This window comes from Haemaphysalis longicornis, unplaced genomic scaffold (genome assembly GCF_048455015.1).
Source record: "Haemaphysalis longicornis isolate Haplotype H1 unplaced genomic scaffold, Haemaphysalis longicornis Haplotype H1 scaffold_1, whole genome shotgun sequence".
NCBI classification, from domain to species: Eukaryota; Metazoa; Arthropoda; class Arachnida; order Ixodida; family Ixodidae; genus Haemaphysalis; species Haemaphysalis longicornis.
In genome coordinates, this window is record NW_027526203.1 from 286,178,895 (window position 1) to 286,196,899 (window position 18,005).

Here is an 18,005-nt window from a genome sequence, read left to right on the forward strand (position 1 = left end):
CCGTTTCTTGCATTACATTCCTTGATGAACTGTTCAGGTCGTGACACTTTTAGTTTTCCAGATTTGTTTTTTGTGATTTTTTTATTCAAATAATCGTTCACAGTTGACATGCCTGTTGCACATTAAGCTCTAAAAAAATGAAAACTAAAAAACATTGTGTTGTAAAAAAAAAATTCTAAAACTGTCACGACCTCGTCCATTCATTTGGGAATGCAAAGCACTTCGAACAAGTTTTCTATCGTGTTTTATAAGCCGCTCAAGCTCGGTACAAGCGGAACAGAAAGAAAATTTCATACATAAAAAAGTTATCAAAATATTAACTTAAAATTTTTATGGTGTTATCACAGAAGCATTTCCAGTTGCTGTGCCAATTTTCATCAAAATCCACAAAGAAATAAAAAAGTTGATTTTGAAAGCCACGTCCCCCCTTAAGCACCAGGCACAACTGGAGGAAGGAAAACAAGACAGGAAAGGAAGCAGTTCTGGCCAGCTCAGCGTTAGAGGACCAAATAAACTTGCTCCTAAGAGCAGGGCATGGTGCTGCTGAATCTGGAGCACTGGACTTGGGGCCCCACCCACAAGCCTCCCTCTAATCGTTTTAACCTCTCCCCTCCCAATATTTTTTAAAATAAAGTTTTTCTACTACTACAGCATGTCAAACTAGGCTCTGAATACATACAGCTGGCTGCTTCTAGTTTTTCGTTGTATTTGAGAGGCCCTCGCAGTGGTACTGCCTGTTCCTCATTCGCCGATCTTGCGGATGGGCCCCACATTGCTGTTAATACAAGTTATGTAGCCTGAACGCCTGTATTTAACCTACTAAAAGCTATCGTATATGCCTACTGTGGCGACACAAGCCACGGCAGTTGGGTCAAGACTGTGTTTCGCTTGCGACTTGAGCTATCAGAATCGTGCGGACTTCACTTGTTGCAACCTCATTTTCCTCAAACGATGTCAGATTTACGATCTGTTGTTTCTAGCTCGAGTAGGTGCGAGCCAAGTGTACAAACTCTTCCAAAGCGGCCGTCCGCCAGTCTGTACACGCCATCGAGGGGAAATCAGAAGACGATTGGTTCCTTCAGTTTGCCGCTTCACCGCCGGCGTTGTTCACCGTCTTTTCGTCGCATATTCGCTCAATGTATTCTGGCCTTAATAGCCGCCGTGACCATGGGAACCTTGCCTCTCCGACTTGTACGCGTGCTCACTACATTTGGGAAGAGTAAAACGTTTGAAATTCGGTGAGGCAGCGTTTGGCTCCACGATTGGGTGATCCGAGAGGTCCAGCTGACCAATTGAATTTGCTGCGCGGCATACAATTGCCACAAGGGATTATATTTCCGTGCAAGATAGCCAGCAGCAGACAAGGCTGTAATTTTTCAAGACATTGAAAACCAGCGAGCCCCCGTGCTTCAAGCACGTCAAACTTTGCATCTAGGGCGTAATTTAGGGTCATTCACTAAGGTTGGGCACCTAGGGCGTAACCTTGTTTGTCGATCATCAAGGCAGCAAGGTTTTCTGTCCACTTAGAAATTCTTTGCTGAAGGACCTCAGCTGCTTTAACCCAAGCCTTTTCAGTGTAGAAGGTTCTGCTGCATCCATGCGGAACTTGGCTGAGGAGCTTCCGCAAGTAGTTGCACCTTACCAGGTGTCCTCTTTAATAGATGAATTCAGTCTTGTAATGACAGAAAACATTGGCTATAGCCCTTCTGATCGCCTGGACGAGTTCTGGCAGATCTTTGAGCTAAAGCTAGGTGGTGGTGCCCTTAAGTACCCATTACTGGGAGCACTTGTAAAAGCAGATAATTAAGCTTATTTTTTGCTTGTACAATGTTCGTTTTCTTGAACTAGTGTTTTTATGCTTGAAATAAATTTTTTGAAAAACCAGCTAAAAAGCTTGTGGTGCATTAATGGCGTGTATGGTTTTTTTTTTCCCCCACTCTAACTGCATGTTGAGGAATTGCATGGCTCTAAGTCAGGGGTTCTCAGGCATGTTGGTCCCAGGGAACCCTGCTAAGTTCCGTTAAGTGCCAAGGAACCCCCCCCCCTTTCCCTCGCCATTTTTCATTTCGTTCACGCTACATTCACGTGCAATGAATTCAAATAGAAGCAAGCTTGCTTGCTTTGGAATTTATTGCCCGTGAATGTCGACTTTACGTTAGCGCGTACGCTAGCAGCACCAATCTCAAATGCGCATGGGGGTAATATAAGGCCGACATTCAAGTGCAATAGTTTAGCCATGCAGCCCGTTTTCGGAGTCTGGCTGGCTACAAGCTGCTGCTAGGATTTATTGCGCAGCTCCCGCCTATGTGTTATGCTCTGAGATGTGCTTACTGACACTCGGGCATGAGTAATGGAGGTTCCTTTGATTGATCGCAGCTCGGGTTCGCCATCTATGTTACTTGGCGAGTGCGGAACGAGGGAAAATTTATCAGTGGCTCACGGAACCCCGAGGAGGAGCCTGCGGAACCCCTAGGTTCCGCGGAACCCATTTGAGAAACCATGCTCTAAGTAGTAGTCCTTACAAGACAATTTAAGTCATCCAAAATAACCTGCTCGAAAAGCTGGAAAGTGTGCTCCAAGTGTTCATTTTAGCTGCTCCAAGCACTGCTCCAAGTAGCCAGTTGTCTGTTTCCACCACTGGGTTCTGGGCCATGGTATACAACAATTTTGCCTTCTTAGTTACTTGGTTGGTAGTGCAATCACCTGTGTCATTATCATATTCGTTTGCATAGTGAATGCACTTAAAAGGAATCGATGTACAATGTGGCAGCGTGTTCATTACGTGAGGCGAGGAAATGCTCACTTTTTTCTTACAATACTGACCTTTTCTTTGGCCTTTTGCGTGTGTCTGATGACTGTCTGCACAAACTGCATGTTGCTGCTGCTGGGTGAAGTTGCACAAATCCAGCAACTTGTGCCCAGTACAGGCACTGTTACGTACAAAAAAAATCATTAAAATTAATATACCTTATCCAGAATGAAGGCTAACTGCTGAGTTAGTGGCCTTATTTTTTCTTGGAAACTTTCTGTTACAGATGATAAAGTGTCTTTTACTTTAGTCACACTTGTATTGTGTGTGGAGGTACCCTACATGGCAAGTTTTGAAAATGTAAGCTGACAGTGGCTCTGCTTGGCTTAAGCAAAGGGAAAGCAAGTTATCTGGTAATCGGTGCGGTAGCGGTTTTGCAGCACTGTGGCTCCTGGGATGTATCCAGGGTGTATCTAGAACAGGGTGTATCCAAACAGGGGCAGAGTAAAAAATTATTGAAATTTTGGTGAAAAATGTAGCATGTATATTTTCTGTGCAAGTAAACAAGGTAGATCAGACTAGAGTTTCCACTTGTCGGTACACGAGCTGATGTCGCTCCTTTGCACTGCTGCAGCCCGTCAAAGACACCACTGCAAAACTGCAAACTCCAGTTCTGTGATGAACTTTTTGCAATCGAGCCGCATCCAGCTGTGAATTCTGCTGAGCGGTGCAACTTGCCGCAGTCTCCTTCGAGGCGTAAGTGCTTTGAACAAAGTCTTGAGACGTTCAGAAATTTTTGTTGCTGAGGTTTTATACCAACATTACGGTTTCCACACTGCGCTACCTGTAATATGAAAGGCAAATGCGAGGAATGCACATACACACTGGTTGCACTCTACCTATGATAAACAAGAAAAGAACATAAATAGTGCACAACCAGTGTTTATGTATGTTGGCTGTGTTTGTCTTTCACATTAAAAGTAGCTCAGTAAGAACAAGAACAATGGTGCAAGAACAATGAACAACTAACTAGCCTCCACCGAAGCATGGTTGAAGTTCATGGAAGTTTATGAAGTTCATGGAAATGACTGCCTTTGCGTTCTTTATCAAAAGTTGCTGCTGTCTGCTTGGGAATGAGCGAAACACGCCTCATGTTGCCATGTTTCAGGATGGTGTCTGCCTGGTCAAATCTGCCTGTTCAGACTTCTATTAAAATAACTGATTTAGTGATCTAGATGTTTAGGTTAATTTATTTTAATTCATTTTTACCTTGTTAATGTGTATTCCATTAATGTTACTGGCTTGAATTGGGGTCAGCTTTTAAAGGAGCTAGACTTTTTCAATTTGGTTTGTCTCATTAATATTACATAAGAAGCTGTAGCCTGTGCAAGAAAGAACCAAAAGCAATCTGTTCAGGCCAAGCATGAAGACCTTGTGCTTAACCATTTCCAATCTTTTTGCACCTCTGTGTATCACCTTTCCTTAAAGGAGCCATGAAGACAAAATACAAGTTTGTGTTGTTCGAAAGATTTCCTGTTTTATAGTGCCCCCAGCGCTTGTCCGAATGCAAACGACGCTTTGTTCACTGAGAAATTAATCAATTTAAGTTAAAAGTTTGATTTTCCCGCTAAATCGTGTGTTTTTGTGGTCCGCAATGACATCACAGACCACCCTGCAGCCTAGGGTCCCTTGATTCACGCGTCCGCCGTAGAGGGTGGCGACACGTATACGCTGGCGCCGCCATTTTGGGTCGCTCGCTCGCCGCTCAAGCAAGTCATTGTATCAAAACCGCGCTACAATTATCGCCGCAATGCGGTTAACTGGCGAAGTTTGAATCATCTTATCTGTTTCGCGTTGCTGGGTTACGTGGAAAACGAAAAGAACGACTCGTTGAGCACGTTGACCAATTGCAGCGGCACGGGACCGTTCAAAGGGTGTCTCCACTTTGTACGGCAGCGTTGGCATCGAGGTGCTCACGCGTTTGTTACGTTAAACCTAGATGGCGCCACCATACCGTGGCATGCCGTTTTGTGCCTTTGGTTTGTTTTTAACCTTCTTTAACCTGACTTGTTTTTGTTTTGGGAGAAAATCGCTGCCTGAAACATAGGAATCGCTCGGCAAATATGGTTAGGTAAGACACCGTAGCGTCAATCAATCGGCCAGTATTGTCTGAGACGACCCCAAAGCTCCGCAGTTCTGTACAGCTAAACAAGCATAGTGCGCGCAGTACCAACAGCAGTACGCATCGGTACTTCTATGTTTACATGTGCTTTCATAACTTACACTGTTTGTCCCACCATTCTTACAGCTTTAAAGGAGCCATGAAGAGAAAACACAAGTTTGGTTCATTCAAAAGATTGCCTCGTTAGAATCATACTGACACCACTTTTAACGTAAACTTCGCTCAAATAAGCTACATAATTAGGAAAAAAGGGCATGGCCATGCGACCCACCAGCTCATTTCCCGCAACAGAACCTATGATGTCATTCGAGCCAGCTCTGCGATTGGCGGAGGCCGGCACAAGCAGACGCAAATTAGGTAGAGCTTACAAACTAGCCGAACGAGCGATTTGCGCTTAAATTTAGGGCACATTCTTTACAAAGCAATAAGAATGATGGGACAAACAGTGGAAGTTACGAAAGCACATGTAAACATAGAAGTACTGATGCGTACTGCTGTTCGTACTGCGCACAGCATGCTTGGTTTAGCTGCACAGCACTACGGGGCTTGGGGTTGTCTCAGACGACACTGGCCGATTGACGCAAGCAACGGTGTCTTACGTGACCACATTTGTCGAGCGAGCACTGTTTCAGGGAACGAATATTTTCTCCCAGAACAAAAACAAGCCAGGTTTACATACGGGCAAAAACATACCAAACGCTTGCCACGGTATGGTGGCGCCATCTAGATTACGAAACGTAAAGAAACGCGGGAACAATTCAACACTGCTGTACAGGGTGGAGACAACTTTTGAACGGTCCCGTGCCGCCGCAATTGGGCCAACGGGCTCAACGCGTTCTTCTTTTCGTTTCCCACGAGACCTAGCAACGCGAAACAGACAATATGATTCAAACTTCTTCAGTAAACCACGTTGCGGCGATAATTTTAGCGCGGTTTTGACACAATGACTTGCTTCGGCGGTGAGCGAGCGACCCAAAATGGCGGCGCCAGCGTATACGTGTCTCTACCCTGTACGGCAGATGCGTGATTGAAAGTATTCTAGGCTGCTAGGCTGCAGAGCGGTCGGTTCCTGTGATGTCATTGCAGACCCCGAAAACAAACGTTTTAGCGGGAAAATCAAAATTTTAACCTAAATTGTTTAATTTCTCAGTGAATAAAGCATTGTTTGTATCCGGACAAGCGCTGGGGGCACTATAAAACACGAAATCTTTCGAATAAAACCAACTTGCATTTTCTCTTCATGGCTCCTTTAAAAAGAATGTGCCCTAAATTTAAGCGCAAATAGCTCGTTCAGCAAGCTTATAAACTCTGCCTAATTTGCGTTTGCTTTTGCCACCCTCCGCCAATCGCAGAGCTGTCTCATGTGACATCATAGGTTCTGTTGCGGGAAATGAGCTAGTGGGTCGCATGGCCATTCCCTTTTTTCCTAATTATGTAGCTTATTTGAGCGAAGTTTACGTTAAAAGTGGTGTCAGTATGATTCTAACGAGGCAGTCTTTTTAATGAACCAAACTTGTATTTTCTCTTCATGGCTCCTTTAAATGGATGCATAGGCTTTAAACTTTTTTTAACTGAAAGATCACACCTTTCATACTATTTTTTTTTTTTTTTCAGCTTCTGTTCAATGCCTAACTATGCTGTGTTTATAAATAAGAACTTCTTGGGTCACTTAAAAGGACACTAAAGTGTATGGACAAGTTAGCTTGTATCGCTAGGTTAGAGGGTCGTGAATATGAATATACCACTTCCATCAGAAGCAATTGCTAATTAACACTTTCCTGCCCACATGAAAAGCAGTGATTTTGGGTAGTTTAGATTGGATTGGAAAAAACATTTATTCGAGTAGTCTAGAAAAAAATTTTCCTGGTCAAAAAAAATATGCAACATATAAGTGTATAGTATCGAATTGTAGAACAGCAAACTTCCTTTGCAGCGGTAATTGTTTCTAACAGGAATTTTTATTTAAAAAAGAAACTGTACAGAAAAGTTTTGGAACAAACACAAAAAAATTAAGCAAAAATGGTGGTATTGCTCCACATACAAAAAACAAAAAATTAAGATATACATTTTGTACACATACTATCAGTGCAAAACTCCTGGGAATATCAAATGCCTAACTGTAAAATTTCTTGACTTAGCAAAAAAATGTTAGCACTAGTGTGTTTCCTGCCACTCTGCAAAGCAGTCCCTCAAAACATACATGTGGTAGGTTGGCCCCACATGCATCGCAGAAAACACTCATTTTTGTTCATAGCACAATTTACAGTTGCGATACTTTTGCATTTTCTGGGGCTTGTATTGAACAAGGGTATCAGGTTCTGGGCCAGTTTGGCACACTGTCGCTTTCAGGGCTGAAATCCGATGACAAAAAGTTTCCTCCGAGTCAGTGCTGCTAATGTAATTCAAAAAGTTGCGTGTAGAATCGTCCAAATTGCTAAAATGCGGCATTTCCCCGGCACCGTTTCGCACGATGTCGGCACGATCTCCTTGTCATCCGAGTGCCTGTCACACGTGACACCGACGGTGCTTTAAAAAATTGCAGAGTGTAAAAAAGAAATCCAAGAGGTAAGTCTCTCTACTACTTAGTAGATGGCGCCAGCTCTTGGCCCACACTCGGAAAGCGCCAAATTTGAATGGGAAAACGTCAAAATTTGAACTTGAAAGCGTCAGTAGTATACTATCGATTTGAATAGGCGAGAACAGGAAGGTGTTAAACGTAGAAAATGCCAAAAGTGTGAAAGCAGGTAGCCCAGCCCCATACACCCATCTCCCCCTCTTTTTCTCTTCCTACACACACACACAGATATACCGAGGTGTGCTTTGTCAGCGGCAGATTGTCCCCCCTCCCCCTGGCCATGCTCCAATGTATCTCCCCCCCCCCCCCCCCCCTCATTCTTCTTCCCCATTCCACTACCATCAATAAGTTGGGGGTTGACTTAGAAGTGCCTTCAAGCTGTGGCTGCGAAAGTGTGCAGTGCAATGTTTGAGTTATTGCAGGTACATAAAGTGTAGCTTTCGAAATCTGCAGTTTTGTGAAATTGCAAGCTGTTGAATGTAAAATCACCTGTGGTGACAGCACCTGCCCTTATGTTATAACTCTTTTGTAGCTTAGAAAGTGCTGTTGCTTTAGGGTATAATGTTTTTCTAAACTAATGCATTAATCTGTCAATACAAAAATGAACCTGCTTCGGTTAATATCCATTGCATTGATGACCTTAGTGATCTGACAAACAAATGGGGCTTTAATTCAGCAAGACGTTGAACAGTACTTCGATTGGCAAGCAGCAGCTTTGGAAGGAATTTGCGTGTAGCATTGTCTTCCGCGTAATTGCGGTAAGTCCCCAAAATGTTAAAAAAAAAACTGCCTCGGTGTGCAGTGATATTGTGTTGAAGGCTGTTACCTTGGGCCTCAGTGGTGCATTATCCAGTGCCCATTCATCTCTCCTCCTCCTCCTAATTCCAGGCCGACGGTCCCCCGAGTGCAAGCACTGCGACGACCGTCCCGACCGGCGCTGCCGCCACTGTGCCTGCTGCCGCTGTGGGCGCAAGGAGGACCCCGACCGGCAGCTGCTGTGCGATGAGTGTGACCGCGCCTTCCACCTGGCCTGCCTGGAGCCGCCCCTTGAGGAGCTGCCCCAGGAGGACGACTGGTGCGTACACTTCCTTGGTGCCACCGTTGTCAGACGCCACCCCCCACCCCAGTTCGACCTTTATACATCGTCTTGGGATGAGGGGCGTGCCAATGCTGAACGCAGTTGGCCCTCATAATTCAACCCTGGCAGGTCGCTACAATTTCGTCAAACGTAAGGGAAATATCAAATTAATTGCAGTTCGGATACAGTGCGTTATACCATAACAAAGCCTCAAAATTTGTCAAACGAGAAACACTGACGTATAATCATAGTCTAACTACTTTTTCAGCTTGAAGTCTAAAATGTGTGGGTTATTGTGAAATTTTTTTGCTCAATTTATATATATTTTTTTTTTTTAAATTAAGAAAGCGTGTTCAGAAGGACCATTTTTTTGCACCATGCTCCTTACTAATTTTGGTGACACAGACTGCAATGACTGTGGCATTTGCGAAGAGCTAAAGTAGAGGATCGCAAGTGCACCTATATACCGTAAAAACTGCACATAATGCAAAGTATTTGTTTTAATTTTACTGTGTGAAATTTCTGCCTCATTATTTGCAGGTCCCAAAGTTTTCAGCCCAAAATTTGCAGATCTCGCGTAATCCTCGCACTTTTTTTCCGGAAAAATCAGTGAGAAAAAATTAGAGGCCCTGTGTTCATCCCACATCGAAGGGTCTTCAGTCGCATCCAGGGCATTCAATGTGCCCGTCTTCTTGAGGCTCTTGACGACGACATCTGCGGCGATCATCCCCCACGATTCAGATAACCAGCTGCACAGCATCTCCACTGATGGTCTCCTTATCTTGCCGGCCGGCATCAGAGCGCGCTCGCATTCCACTCTGCGTACAGCCTTAGAACGTTATCTTTGAACGGCTTGTTCAAAGACGCGTTTAAAGTCTGTAGCATGGAAGTTAAGCCACCTGGAATGAGCTCAGTGCGCAGCTTCTTTAACTTTGCTGTTCTTGCTGGTCGCCTTCAATTCCTCGTGCAGCCGTCTGCAGTAGCGCATGCTGAACTCGTAAACGCCGAAGGGCCTGCTTGCGGTGCGGTTGCCACGCTCTATAGCGTATTCGATAGCTTTCAGCTCGAAAGCGGCTGTATAACTGGCATACCGCCCCGTGGGGAAGCGGCACTGAAACCAGCACAGAACAAAGCGACGTTCTCGAAATGGCAGAAAGCGAGCTCTTGAGTCTCGCTCCTCCAATTAAGGGGCGACCGGACGCTGCACGCACACCGCCTAGTAGAGCGCACGTAAAACCAGCCAAATAAAAGTGTGAGTAGCTTTTGAGAGGTGGCGCTAGGCTTCTATGTGCCTGGTGCGCCGGATACATCGCGTGCTCCACCAGATGGAGTGGTGCGAACGCATGCATCATGCGGGTTTCGCGAGCAGACAACTTTAGCCATTGCAATTTTGGGGGTGCAAGGAGTATGCGAGGAAACAAAAAATCTAAGTTTCGGCAGCTCACATTAAGGGTGCGAGCATTACGCGAGTGCGAGGATTACGCGAGTAAATACAGTATGTTGTTGCTCAGTGCTATTGTCATCAAGACTTGTAGTGGAGGAAGCGCAGTCTTGCGGTGGCATCTGTCGACTGCTTCTTGTTCGCCAAAAGTGTGTTTCACATGATGTCGGGACTGCTACGGCAATACCCAGCGGCCTTGGAAAAAACAGTTATTATGGCTGCCGATAATTCTGCTGCAGGGTGGCAGTTCAGTGTCACCTGGGGCAGCGTTTACAGCTGGACACGAAGCCGAGGGAGGCAATTTTTTTCACGCAGTGGCCTGAGAAGCTTCCAGGGGCCGAAGAATTGAGTGTTTCCCAAGATTGAACAGGAGCTGACGCCTTCGTGCAATGACAACAAGCTGCACACCTGGCTGCGAATCTCAACCTCTTACAAGCGAAGGCAAGAGAAATGGCCCGGAAGAAGGCACTCGGCAGTCCATCTTCAGCGACATCTGGGTGTCACGATTTATGCGATGCGCTGATATATATACATAAGAAACTTTATTTTTTTTACGTCGGCGGACTACGAAGGCTTTTCAGCAGCGTGTGATAAAGCTGTGGAAGAATGTTGACTTTCAGCTTGCTGGGCCAGATCAGCAATACGGATCAAATGCCTGTGCACCTTGATATGCCATTGGCACTCGCAGAGCAAAGGCCATATTCTCTAAAGCGACGGCCGCCATTTTGGAATGACATGGTGTTAGCATGAGAAATGCATGTTTTCCTTGCACACTCACAGGACTCCCAAAGCAAGAAAAACATGCATTTCTCATGCCAACACCATGTCATTCCAAAATGATGGCCGTCGCTTTAGGGAATCCGGACCACGGTGTAAAATATACTTTTAGGTGAGGACACACCTCGCAAAACAAGCGTTTACTCGTCGTTCTACTAAAGTCGCCAAATAGATGCTACTGAGACCGTTGACTGCAGCGCCCTCCAGCACGAGAGAAAAGAAGCGGCCCGAGCGCCAGCCACTTGGGGGCTGTTCGGATCTTTTGGCTCCTCGTCTGGCCTTCTCGGCAGCTTTCGTAAGCGGTCGTCTGCTCGCTGCGGCTTGGCCGCGCTTGGACGATTCCACTGGCCAATGGAGCATACAATAATTTGGAGAAAGTCGTGCAAAAGCGTTTGTGCCCGCTGCAGTGTTTCAGCGTGTTCTGGGAAGGTGTTTTGAGTCGGTAACCAGCAAACGAATATATGAAACACTAAACCGAGGTGAATGTGTGCTGCGGTAGCCATTAAACACTCACGCAAGTGAAATTTCATGCTTGTGCAAAGAAAAAATGGGGTGTAAATGCTTCATAGAGGACTGCAATGCCGGTTCGTGCAGCTGGCAAAAAAACGTGACATTATTTATGTTCGCTGTGATCCTAAACCGATGATTGCGTGCTCTACAGCAATCCCTCGCAGACAATGACGCTACTTGCAGTCGGCATTTCTCTGAGAGCGCGGTTGTGCGAAACGGTACTTTTCGGAGCTTGGAAGGGAAGTACTACTGAATGTCGAAGAGGTGCCCCCTCACAAACGATGCAGCGCCATCGATTTTACATTGGCTGCAGCACCCCAACAACTCAGTACCAGCAGTGGCAAAAAGAAAGCGTCCGCTACTGGAACAGCGCCCCAAAATACAAGAAAGGCAGCTGAATTGCTGGAATGGATTTAACTAATGGCGAGTATGCTGATGTTTCTCTCAACGTGTCATACAGCCACACTGCGCTCCGAAAATCACAATTTATTGAGGAACGCGCGCACATGGCAACACAGATGGCAACACAAAACAGATGGCAACAGATGGCAACACAACACGCGCGCACATGGCAACACAAAATGTCATCGCCTATGGGTCTTCCGGTGTAAGCACATGTATCTGACACGGTTCAACCAATAGCCGGTGTCGGCGGCATACAACAATGAGAGCAAAGAGTGCCGATACTCTGAAACCTGATCTAGTGGCTCTAGTGGGGCCCAATGTTCAGATCGAGGATCTTCGGTCCAGGTCTTAATGAACTTATGATGCGTGCACTCTTGCAGTTGTTTTAGCAATGTGGTAAAATCACGTGTTAAGATCGCGTCATGTGAGCTCACACGTTGAGCTTACGCAAACAATGTTGCTTTACACGCGTGCCACTGGTGCATGCGAACCACCTTGCTCCGGAGAGTTGTTGGGGAAGCCATGGGAAGTCTACGACGCTGCGAAGTTACAAGTTCTGCCACCAGATGACTTTCAATCGAAGGTCTACACGCGGTGCCACCAACTTTATTTCATAGGTTTTGGGGCCGCTGTGTCCAAACCTAAAAGTATATCTTACACCGTGTTCCGGACCCAGGAGAAAGGCTTTAACAGGGGTGAGACAGCTGAGCATATTGCGCAGTTTTGATACATGTTTGTTTTCCTGCGCCGGTATGCTCCAAAAGCATTAAAATTGCGAAAATTGTGCCAAACTGCTGCAAAACTGCCTGAAAGGCCTGGGTTTTGACGCTTGTGTCAGTTTCGGTGGGGGAAAAGGCCTAGTTGACAACACTGTTTTCCAAGCAGTCCCAGTGGTGGTGTTTTTGCCGGAATGGGGTGATCATCTTGGTATCTCTAGGCCAGCTGAACCCCCAGCCAGTGAAATTTAAGCTTGTCTTGTGCCTTCCGGTCACCGTGATTATCGCCGCTCGCTCGCTAACACAAAAAAGAAAAATAAAGACTGTAAAGTGTGATTGGCCCTCCGGCTGCATTTGCTGGAACGGCCTTCCTGGATGGGCATTGCTATGGCAACAAAAAGCATGGCTGCTGGATGAAGCGGCCGCTGCGTAGTTCAAGCGTTCAGTGTGCTTCGCCGATCTTTTCTCTGGTTCAGGTTACGCATTCAGTTGGATTCTCATTCAGTAATTTTATCTGTTGTGGTACTAAACAGTGACGCTAAAGCAGGGATAATGTTGAGAACGAGTGCCAGATTGCGGGAAGTTGCACGCCTCGAAAGGAGTCCATTGAAAAACAACGTGGGGCCAACTTTGCCGTGACTTGTATTTGAGTGTGAAATACGGTGCGTGCGTCTACAATGGGGATTTGTAAAGTGAACCTTTGGACTCTTTACGATGTTATAAAACGTTCAGTTATTGCTGTGTTCGACAGCATGATCGCAAGCCTCGGAACCATCGAACGAGCGACACTCATCCCTGCGAGGTGTGTTGGGGCATGCGCACCTGATAGTAGGACTGGTTACACAAGTGGTAATACATGTGTACATGAAGTGAAATTTAATGCCAAAAGCGAGGTGGGTAAGCATATCAACACTACTTAAATTAAGGTTGGGGTAAACACGCGTGTCGGGGATGGAAATGGGGCAACGACAGCCGCCTCGGTTTGGGCAACTTTTGCTGTGGCTCTACACTCGTTCGTACAATGCAGTCAGGTACAGTTGAACCTTGTTATAAGAGGCATGGATGTATGAGACAATCAGGTATAAGAGAGACTATTCGCCCAGATGGATGGCCCCTATCTTTCCCATTAAAGGGGTCCTGAAATACCTTCCGCCGATGCATGGATGTACATGTAACCAAATAAGACAATGTATTAGCAATCTCCTCCCACAAGAATTTTGTTAAAGCGATGAGTATTAGCTGAGAAATCGTAAATCAAAAACCGCGCATTATCGTCGCGCCGCGTTTCCTCCTCTTTTCAACTGTTGACGGCGCGCGAGCACTCCCTCCCATGATGCTGCGCTAGTCAGCGGTGACGTACTTCCGCATTACGCTCCTCCGACTGCCGTCTGCTACGGGCAAGTTTTGTTGACACCATGAATTCCGCACTCCGCTCAAGGATGGATAAGCGAACGAAAAATCTGGCCGCATGTGTGCGGTGGCCTGGCCTTGCCCTTTCGCGGTGTGCGTTGCTGCAGTGCAGCACGTGACTTTTAATCGGCGGCGAACTCGCAGCCGCTCGGGGTGGATCGTGCGCTCGGTCCCTTTCATGCTCCGCGCTCTGTTTATCCAAAAAGCGCCGTATCAGATGTGGCCCCGCTGGTGCCGGGTCTTATTTTGCGGTGGTGGTAATTCCTGCCGGCGCCATGTGAAAAAGACATTTTCAACCGATACAGAACCCGTGCACAAAACGCTTCAATCATGTGACCAGTTCAGCTTGGGGCGACGCGTGGTGGAGAGCGGCAACGTTGGCAAAACATGCTCCGGCGCGGCTCTGAGCTTTCTAGCGCTGGAGCGAGCGCCTTTCTTTGACGATCTCAAACATCGGTTGCCTTGGCAACAAGGCACAAACCGCTTTACAAGTCAGTTACGGTTGCGTGATCCCGGTTCAGCTTGGGGCCCCACCTCGCGACATGTGGGCACTGCAGGCGTACCACTCACTCTCATTAGGAAGTGTGAGATGTGTTTGGCATTACAGGAGGCGATGGTGTGTGTGTTGTGGACGCCTTTGTTTCGCGATGAAATGCGACGTTGTGCTTCTGCGGGTGGATAGTGCTTCCCATGGTCTGGATTATCTTTCTCGAGCGACGTACGACTCAACCTCGCATGGGGTATGTGCAGTGTGCGTGGCTAAAAGCCATCTCGGCTTGCGCGCCAGAGTTAAGTGACTTGCTGTTCGTCCCTGCAAACCGCGCGCGAGGTGAGCGCCGAATTTACGACGGGCAGGAGGAGGCAACCCATCGTCTGTCAATCGTAGTTCAGACTTGCAACGCATATTGTGACGTTGTGTTCGTTCGAAACGCATCTCTGGATTGTTTTGAAGTGGAAAAAAATGTATCCGTCAAACCCGGGCATTCGGCTCAGGGCGTTCTCTGCGATTGCACGAAAAAAGTGCCACGGGGCTTCAACGCTTTCTTTATGGAACGTACTCCGGTAAGAGAATATCCATGTCGTCTTATGGCCGTGTTGCATTCAATACGAACGGTTATGCGTTCGTTTACACTTGTTTCGTTTGTCGTAAAATGTTCAAGCACTCCGACACTCCCCTGGCAGATCAGCCGGCGAGTCGACGCTGAGCAGACGCTCATCTCTTTGCCGGAAGTGCGTGAAAAAGCCGCCCAATAGCAGGATGTCTAGCTCATGACGAACATCTGGGAATCGATGATGTAGACATGTGAAGATGGCGGCGTCCAAAAACACGAATGAAAGGGTGAGAAAAAAACGACAAACTTTGCAACAAAAGTGTGAGCTTTCCGCTGCGCGTAAAAGAGTAATACTTGGCCCAGATGACCTTGACGACCCAATCTAACGATTGCGCTACTTCATTTAGTGTGCTCAAAATGCCTTTCAGGGCCCCTTTAAATTGACCTCTTTTATAACAGACATCGGATGTAGAAGATAGTTGGTTATAAAGGACAAGTTATCCTTGAATTTTGGTCAACAATCTTGCGTGTAACAGACCTTTTAACATTAGATGCGGCGCCACCAGTCGCTAACTGCAGTTGCATCCACTGTGGAAACACAGGTGGACGACAGATGCCCACAGTCGCTACTTATAACTTCAGTAAACACACAGTAGCTCAGTCAGCTATGAAACGATGACAAGAAGCCCTGCCAATGGAAATGCAACATACAGAAGTGGTTAAAGCTTCCCGCCATGCTATGAGCGCAACCGTGCATGCAAGCTTCTGCGCAAGTCAAGAATACTAGGAGTGCGCAGTAGGCCCTTCCAATCGTGTAGCTCCCAATCCAGAAGCATCGCAGATGTTGATTCCTGCAAGTGTGATAAATAGCCAGAGCACACAACGGAAGAAGCTGTGTGCTCTGGCTATTTATCACACTCGTGAATTCTAGATCTTCGGTTCATCTTCTGCATGCAGTGAAAGGATAGAAAGCTTGTATAAGCTGTTGTAAAAAACTGTAAAAACAATCGTGAAGTAAACAAAGATTCAGAATTATTTCATAAATCCTAGTGGCAAAACATAAATTAGAACAAACCTGTTGCGACATGCTGTAGCATTCTATTGAGCCTATTTTAGTCGTACGGTGCCCACATTGAACTAGGGGATGATCAGTTAGTGAAAACATGGTTCCCTGCTTATGAGAGACCTCTCAAGAAACTGCTTCCCGGTACGTGTCTCTTATAAAGGGGTTCAACTGTATTTCAAAAATAATAATTGCAGCATTCAAATGATCGATTGTGGAGTTTTTCAATTTGAAAACTTTTTACGACATTTTACGTTGTCTATGCATGCAGCCTCAATACAATTTAAGAAGTTTGCAAGAAGGTAGTGCAGTTCGTACCTTGTGATGCTCTGTTAAAAACCCTTTCTCTAAGGGTTACTTCAGTGTTATGTGTATCCCCAAACTGATTCAAAAGGGTACTTCTTCCCCCGAAGTTGCTAACAGTTAGAGTTTTTAAGCCCCTAAGATGACATTAAATGTTGCGAACTGCTCCAAATCAAGGTTTTTGTGCTCCAAAAACTGCTCCCAAATCTTTTTGGGCTGTCTCACCCCTGCTTCAAGAAAGTTTGTGTAAGGCCGACTGGCAACTAGAAGATGTGGGTCACCATAATCTTGTTTTGTATAGCAGAAGCTTTCACCCTACACGCTGCTGAACAGTGAGGAGTTCCCTTGAGATGTTGTGCTATGCCAGGGCAAAGGGTGGATAAATGAGGTACTGGTGTCTTACTAGGTAAAATCTGTCTAGGGTCAGCAGCCTGAAGCACTGCTGGGGTTTCACACTTGTGTTGGATGCTTTTTGCTGCCACCTGGCGGACTGCGTGCAAAAAGCTACTTGCACCGAACTCCACGTCATTCCTTGAGAGATGACATCCCAGTCGCAACCGTTGGACGTTTGCATTAACAAACTTTTAAAGACAGTATCAAACGAGTGGATGCAACTTGCAACCTGAAAGTAACAGCAACTGGACGTCTGAAACTGGTCTCGCCACCTATGCCATGTTACTGGATCGCGGACACTTCGACCAGCATCGTCAGTTGCTCTTTTTTAAGAATTGCGGTATCCTAAATGCACTTGACATCGCCATAGATGACTTTCTGTGTGAAGACATCTCCAATAAGGGACTTTGTGATGACAGTGCCAGGGAAACGGATGACAATTGGACGTGAAATGCATTGCAAATGACTGCTTTTTGTTAGCTATCCTCGCCATCATATGTAAATGAAAATTTTTTTCCCGTTGTCCTCCGCTGTCTTCCGAATATGTGGTTTCGTATACGCAGGTTCGTATTATACTGCAGTTTTTGAGGCAGTCTTTGCCTAAACAAATGAAGAATCGTTATTGGCCTTAAGCTAAGGGAAAATGAAAGCCTTGGAAGACTAGGATAGCGTCAAATCAGTGTTCTGTCCCTGGTTATTTTCCAAATGAAGGGCATTCAGTTGTGGGCTTTGTGAAAAAAAAAATGTGCTGAAAGACACACTGTGGCATTGTCAATCTCGCCAGCTTAGCAGCCGTATTGGTCCATTCGGACGAGCGTTCACAGTGGCTGAAAACAATGTTGTTTTGCCAAAAGTAGAGCAAAGTAGGAACACAACTATGCAGTGCAGGGAGGCTAAAGCTGTAGCATGCTAGAAGTGAGCCGTACCCGTTGTGAACTTGCATAAAGGGACCAGATGGTTCAGATGATTCCTGGAAGGAGACGATGCATTTGTATCGTTAAAAGTCTGGTGCAAGTTCCAAATACAAAATACAATCCACTGCATAGTTCTTAGCACCTGCATTTAGGTTGCCTTCTGTGTACACTTGTAGTTCATTGCCATAGTTGTTTCTTATCTGATTGTAGTACACGCACCCTCATTAACTTGTACAGGGGGATATGTTGAAAAAAAAGGACAAAAGCTCAATAGAGAGAAAGTGCAAAATGGCCTCGGTTTCATCTATGCTTTTCAAAGTGACGCTTTATGCAGCTATATGAAAGGAAAATCCGGCAGTCCCGTGTACGCAGAAAACTTCCCTGATGCGACCCCATGTGCATGTGCGAAAAAACCAGGTTGGAGAGGAGTTAGAAGT

The 18,005-nt window shown here is 46.0% G+C and overlaps 1 protein-coding gene across 2 annotated transcripts in view; it reads left to right on the plus strand.

The window, feature by feature from the left end:
* The window catches only part of LOC144147234 (E3 ubiquitin-protein ligase UHRF1-like), a 72,531-nt gene that overhangs the window by 19,205 nt on the left and 35,321 nt on the right, over nucleotides 1–18,005 (plus strand). For both annotated transcript variants that reach the window (XM_077679317.1, XM_077679325.1), the window contains exons 6-7: nucleotides 3,384–3,505; nucleotides 8,395–8,581. In XM_077679317.1, the coding sequence (XP_077535443.1) occupies nucleotides 3,384–3,505; nucleotides 8,395–8,581 (309 nt within the window). The remainder of the gene's footprint in view (nucleotides 1–3,383; nucleotides 3,506–8,394; nucleotides 8,582–18,005) is intronic.